At 34.7% G+C, this 6,920-nt stretch overlaps 1 protein-coding gene across 2 annotated transcripts; it reads left to right on the forward strand.

Moving 5' to 3' along the window:
* LOC109360394 (probable serine/threonine-protein kinase PBL19) lies at window positions 1,630-6,208 on the forward strand. 2 transcript variants are annotated; one of them, XM_019605272.1, is made up of 5 exons: window positions 1,630-1,910; window positions 3,010-3,367; window positions 4,063-4,323; window positions 4,538-4,660; window positions 5,239-6,208. In XM_019605272.1, the coding sequence occupies exons 2-5, from the start codon at window positions 3,032-3,034 to the stop codon at window positions 5,743-5,745; spliced, it is 1,227 nt and encodes a 408-aa protein (XP_019460817.1). In that variant the 5' UTR covers window positions 1,630-1,910; window positions 3,010-3,031; the 3' UTR covers window positions 5,746-6,208. The 2 variants fall into 2 exon arrangements, with proteins under 2 accessions (XP_019460817.1, XP_019460816.1); XM_019605271.1 differs by lacking the exon at window positions 1,630-1,910 and having other exon boundaries at window positions 2,239-3,367.

Below are 6,920 nucleotides of genomic sequence, written 5' to 3' on the forward strand. Positions count from 1 at the left end.
ACATACTTCACAATGAAATCTAGGAACTGCAATGAAATGGGCAAAATCAAACACACAAGAGTAAAAGAAACAAATCAAAATATCCATGAACATTATGCAATCAATTCAAGTATGCCAAGAAACCAATCAAACCAAGAGGCGAGTCACAACAATGATAGAATCTCACAAGATATACTCTCTAAAGTGTTTACACTCATGTGTCTTAGGTTGCAAGTGTTTACACTCAAAGCACTTCATGAAAACAAACACAACCATAGGTTTGGCAAGCCTCTAACATCAACATCATAAACACGTGCGCATAAAGATCAAAATGACTTTTCAAGGTTGTAATGGGGCCAAGGACAAGGTAGGATAAATATGGGATATGTAGGTAAAACCAAATGGAATAGAGGAGCAATGAGGAATAAGTAAAAAGTAAGCAAAAATCAACCTAAAATAAGACCAAATCTCTAATTCCAATCTTCTTTGCCTTACTCAACCTTTTTTCACTTTTGTTTCTCTTTTTGTTGTTTTTCTTTTTTATTTTTGTTTGTTTTTTTTATGAACACTCATGTACACAATTGTATTAACCATCATTAAGATATAACTAAGAATCCACAAGATTTGAAGAACAATGCATACTTTCTTACTTAATACCCATTCCCACAACAATTCCAAAGCTCCAAAATTCCCTAAGGTTAGGACAATCATGATTTTTCACTTATAAACTTGTAATGAGCTAAATAACAATGAAAGAGGTAAAAGTCTCAAAGGGGCTATCAAAGGATAAATTCGTTCAAGGTAGGCTTATATGGCTAAGTGGCTTATTCAAAAGAAATGCCTAGATCACTTCAATATGTGCATGTGAATATCAAGTATCAACAAGAAACAAGTGAAGTTCTAGGGTGCAAGTAATCAAGAGTGCAATCACACATGAAAGAATATTATATGGCATACAACAATCCATCCACAATTAACCTGGGCAGTACACATCTCCACAAATCCCAAACATAATATTTAGCATCACTCTTAAGTTTATCATTTTGAGCTCTAGATGCAAGTGGAGGAAAAACAGATGCAACCAAATAATTTACAATATTGGCAAACCAAGGGATGGGGAAAGAAATAGAAATATGCAAAAGTTGTTCATCAGGAAAATCATCTCTGATAGGCATCATATCAACAACTCCCTCAATCCTGTTTAAATAATAACAATCATGATAATAACAACAACTTTTCTTTAATAATAGATAATGAATGTAAAAATAAAATCAAGATGAATCTTGTCTTAATTGATTTTACAAATATAAAAACTGTATTTAGATGGAGGAATGATCATGATTATTTGTTTTTTTCTTCTCAAGTCATCAGAACAATTATACTATGCCGTTGCTTTTCCTAAATATAAATAAAACACAATCAATGAATAAAATTATTTTTCTATATGAATTAGAATTATATAATCTTGATTTATGGATAACCAAAATAAAATCTTATAAAAAATATGAGTTGTTACTTGTTAACCACAGTAAAAGAACCAAAAAACAATGATGCCAGTGTGTGAATCAACCAAAAGATGCGAACTGCCAAGGTTGCCAACCCAATAACACAACAACAATAACAACAAACCCTGCTTGTTCCCTTCTTCCAACTCTTCTAGTCTTCTTAGTTTTACTTGGTCTCTCAAATCAAATCCAAGACATGTTGACACTCAACCATTTTAATTCTATAAAAATAAATAAATAAAATATTCTATAAATATCCAATTAAGGTTGTTTCCTTGATTTGATTGTTAAGCTGACCTTGTACCCTTCACTTGCCGTGTTCAGACTTCTTCCTCTTTTCATTCTCCTCCTTTTGATGCCAATTGCTTAACTTCGTTTTATCAGAGCACTTCAAGTTTTTCAAGATCAAAATATCTAATATTTCAGGTGAGTTTCAAATTTGAATTATCTATATCACTTTCTTTTATTGTAATTATCCTTTTTACATTATCAACTAGAGGTTGGTATAGTGGTGTAAGACTCTATTATACCTAAAAAGATGAAAAAAGTGATGGTTCGATTCTTGGGAGTGACAAATACATGTTCATTACCTTAGAATGGGGAATACCTTTGATAGTACAAAAAAACTATCTTTTTGGGTTTCTAGTTATAAACAAATTAGGTCTGCAACTGATCCAATGACCCAAAAGGTGGATGTGATTTTCTGGGTATATCCTCTTTTGGATTAAAGTATGAGTGAAATTTTGGAGACATGTGATATCTTAAAACTCGTTTTCCAAAACATATAGTTTCTGTTATCAATTTTGTGAATTCTCGTGTACTTAATTGAATTAGTAGATTATCCAGAAAGGAAAAAAAAATGTCTTATTAATAGGATTGATTCTATGGCTGGTGTTGACAAAAGCATATTAGATTTTATTAGTAAACAACATTTTTCACCTTCTGAATTTTCCTTTCTGAATTTGCGAATTACGCAGATAGAAGAGTTGATTAGATTGAGGATAGCCTTATAGTTAGAGTCAGAGGAGGACCGATAAAAAACTCTTAGCGAAACCATTAGAAAGAGTTTAGATCAAAATGGCCTCTTGGAAGGTGTAGTACTTGACAAAATACAGTAGCATCATTTGATCCATATAGGCATGTAGCTGGCTCCACCTAGTGGTAAACAAATGTTTTGCTTGTTGTAATTAGTGTGGAGGAGACTGTTAGCTCCAATAAGGAGCATAATTCAAATGAAGTTTAGTCCAATTTCCAGAGGAAGAGAGATGGTAAGAAAAATCATAGGCGAAATAATTAGGAAAGATTTAGAGATCAATTCTTTGTCAATGAACATGATTTATTATAGAGCATTATGACGTCTTTCGATCCATGTAGCCAATCTCACCTAGTGAGATTAAGGCTTGATTATTATTGTAATTAACGAAGTATGTGGAAAGTCATCATCTGCCATCTTGATTTTAGAGGCTGTGGTGGTTTTCAATGACTTTCTCTTGTTCAATTTTCTTTCACTGTTCTGAAAATGCAGGCCAGATTCAGTTCAGGTTGCAATGAAGTGCTTTGCATTCTACAATCGGGGTAAGAAGGATGATCGGAGGATCTTGCAATCAATGTCAGGTCGGTCTGAAATGAATTCTCAGAATATATCAGACACTAGTTCAGACTCCCTCAGGAGGAATGCATTTCCTAGTTTCTCCCAAAGGCCAAGCAACCTGAAAGTATTTACTGTACCGGAACTGAAATCAGCTACAAAGAATTTCAGCCGCTCAGTTATGCTTGGAGAGGGCGGGTTTGGGTGTGTCTACAAGGGATTGATTAATAGTGTCGATGAACCTTCCAGAAAAATTGAAGTTGCGGTTAAACAACTTGGTAAAAGTGGAACTCAGGCAAGAGTCTGCCTTCTTTTTCCCTCTTAAAAGTTATGCAAATTTAGTTGCTTCAGCAATGTCCGGAGGTATCCTAGTAAAATATGATAAGGTGTTGTAAAGTACATGTGTATACCTTATGTATACTTATGTTTTTAATATCATAATACGTAATGCAAGTTATATAATAAGCATAGTACTTTAAGGCTATATTTGAATGATCATAGAAGTTTCTTCAGGCAGTGACAGTTTGAATTTAGGATAATGTATATTCATCTTCCCATGCTTCATGTCTTTACGAATCTTGTATAAATATATAGGATAAGGTTAAGGTTATATTTTTACGAATCTTGCTTGATTCTCAAAGCCTACAGTTTGTATAGTAAAATTCTTTGATTGCTACACAAAATAGGATTTTTCATATACGTTTCTCCCAAAAGCTTGAGATATTGGGTGAAAGTGCATGAATATATATATATATAGATATATATATATATAAGATGAATGGTGACAAAAAGGATAAAACTTTAAATCACGTGGTCATAAAGGCTCTAATACCATATCATGAACCATCACAACCTAGTGATCAAGCTATTGGGCGAAAAAATGTGAATGGTTTTTATATACCTAACAAGAAGTATGTATTAAACATGGTGTACTCTTGACTCTATATGACAATGTGTTAGTTTGGTGTTACATAAATTTTTGGCTTACAGGGTCATAAGGAATGGGTGACTGAAGTGAATGTTCTGGGAATCGTTGAACATCCCAATCTTGTGAAACTAGTGGGATACTGCGCTGATGATGATGAAAGAGGAACCCAGCGGCTTCTGGTTTATGAATATATGTCCAACAGAAGCGTAGAACACCATTTATCCCCGCGAACAGAGACTCATCTGTCATGGAGTAAGAGATTGAAAATAGCCCAAGATGCAGCTCGTGGCTTAACATACCTGCATGAGGAAATGGATTTTCAGGTATAGGCATTTATTATACCTTTCAAGTTCAATTTGATAAGGCCTTGTGAAGAAACTTGTTTTGAGCTCACTTATACATCTCATTTCCCCCAAAAGAAAAAAGGAAAGGAAGCCGAGAGGAGCTAAGTTGGAACTTCTTTAAAATACATTATTTGATACTCAGATGCATTGTGCAGCTTGTTATTCGTGTTCTAACTATGTGTGAGATATTTAGATAATTTTTAGAGATTTCAAATCTTCAAATATCCTTTTGGATGAGCACTGGAATGCTAAGTTGTCGGACTTCGGATTAGCAAGATTGGGACCAGCAGATGGGTTATCTCATGTCTCAACAGAGGTAAGACCAGTTTTATTAATCTATGATTTCATATATTAATACACTGCTGTTAGATTACACAGCTGGCATTCGATTAGTTAGCCCGGGTTATAGTTTGTCAACATTTATGCCAGCTGTATACTCCAAAAAACTTTTTACATATGCAGAGATTTAATTGCTTTTGGATCTATGTAAGTGGTTCTTTGCATGGGTAGAAAGAAGAATTTGGTATAATAAGACCTGACTCCAGAGGCATCAATAAAGTCTGCTAACAATTTTTTGTGGCTGAATAAATGGTCATGTCATGTATGTATCATGATTTAGTACTAGAAATCATAAGGCCTTCCTTGGTGCCTTTTCTGCCATCCATCTTCTTAAGTCTAACATATGATAAAAAAGTAAATGTTTTTTCTGTCACAAGAAGTTACTCAATTTATTTGCTTTTGTTTACTTTTATTGTAACATGTTACGCTTTCATAGTTAAAGCATTCATTATATAGTGTTAGATTATCCAAACACCACTAAGGAGGTGTTTGTAGCTGGCTTTCTGTGTATCAACATGCAACTTATTATGGTCATATGGCTGGTATTTTCATCAGGTTGTAGGAACAATGGGGTATGCAGCTCCTGATTATTTTCAAACTGGGCGTCTCACGTCAAAGAGTGACGTATGGAGCTATGGTGTCTTCCTTTATGAACTCATTACTGGCAGGCGACCTATAGACCGAAACCGCCCCAAGGGTGAGCAGAAGCTGTTGGAATGGATAAGGCCTTACCTTTCAGATGGGAAAAAATTTCAATTAATATTGGATCCAAGACTTGAGCGGAAACATATCTCGAAGTCAGCCCAGAGACTTGCTGTAATAGCTAACCGATGCTTGGTCAGAAACCCAAAGAGTCGGCCAAAGATGAGTGAGGTATTAGAAATGGTGAATCAGATTGTGGAGTCTTCAGTGAGTGCTAGTCCTCAGCCACCCTTTACATCAGTTGAAACTTCCCAGAACATTGAAATAAAGAACAAGAAAAAGAAAAAGGTCATTCATCCAAAGACAGTTGGTTGTAATTGGTTTAGGACATTGAGACCAAAGCTTTTAAGAGCAAGTTGATTATTGTAGCTTTAAGCTGAGCAAGCCTGTGAATTTGAGGTACAGCTTCTTTATCACAAGAATTATATCTATCACTGTCAGACACCATACTGAGCAACATGTATAGTTCCTAATAATGCTATGCAGTCACCGACAAAAATGCTTGGCTCTTCATATCCTCTAACAATGTGTATAAAGCTGCCATCATGTGCTACTTACCAATTACTATTGGTGCTTCTATCATGTTAATTTTTTTAAGGAAAACTTTAGGGAAGTTATTCTAGTGGTATCGATTTCAAGGTAGAGGCTGGGTTTCTGTGATATGGCTATGTTGTTGAGCCTGTTGCATATGGTTGTTCTGGATATCTTAAAAGCCATAGTACTGAAAAGTGAAAGCCATCACAAATATTGTTGTAAAATAGTTCAGTTGCAATTCTAAACTAATCTGTATATGATGCATACTGTGATATTACTCCTTAATCTAGAGTTCCCTATAAGTTTTGCAAAGTATTACATCAAATGCATAGGTTATGTTGTTTCCAAACAATATCTTGAGTTTTGTTGCTTTTCTCAATGCACACCTACATGATACATTGAGTAGTGTTCACTGGGCAAGTATTTTGAGTAGTTTGTGGGAATGATGTCAATGCTTATTGAGAAATGTATACATTTATCACATTTTAGTATTGGGTTGGTTCACACAGAGAAATGTGTGGGTAATGTGTAAGTTAGTGATTTACATAATTGCATTAAAAACATGGCTAGCATTCCCATAATTGCCCCTCCACATTCTGCAAATTTTCACCCTCCAACCAGTTTTTGTTCCCCATGCTTTGGTTGTCTGATTCACATGAGTTTTACTATAAAAGGACAAATAGAAGAGATTTTACTTGAATAACAGCTAGCATTTAAATTGCAGTTACCGTTATGGTTACCGCAGTTGCAATTGTGGTTACTATAATTGTAATCATTGCTGCTGTTAAGATTCGGATTGTGGCCATTGCAGTGTAAATTATTTTGTAACTAAAATATTTTTGAATTCGATGTGATCCGATGCGGCTTAATACGACCCAAATATGATCTGATACGGTCGCGTTGTAGCCTGATCCAGTCATATCATTATGATTTAGTATTAGACCGCAAGTATGATGCAATTACAACATTCATCACAACCGCAATATTACAGTCACATCATG

The sequence above is a fragment of the Lupinus angustifolius genome, chromosome LG11, assembly GCF_001865875.1.
Source record: "Lupinus angustifolius cultivar Tanjil chromosome LG11, LupAngTanjil_v1.0, whole genome shotgun sequence".
Lineage (NCBI taxonomy): Eukaryota > Viridiplantae > Streptophyta > Magnoliopsida > Fabales > Fabaceae > Lupinus > Lupinus angustifolius.

Coding starts and splice junctions, on each gene's coding strand:
- LOC109360394 (XM_019605272.1), top strand. CDS start 3,032: ATGAAGTGCTTTGCATTCTACAATCGGGGTAAGAAGGATGATCGGAGG. Junction 3,368..4,062: donor TTGGTAAAAGTGGAACTCAG/GCAAGAGTCTGC, acceptor TTTGGCTTACAG/GGTCATAAGGAATGGGTGAC. Junction 4,661..5,238: donor TATCTCATGTCTCAACAGAG/GTAAGACCAGTT, acceptor TATTTTCATCAG/GTTGTAGGAACAATGGGGTA.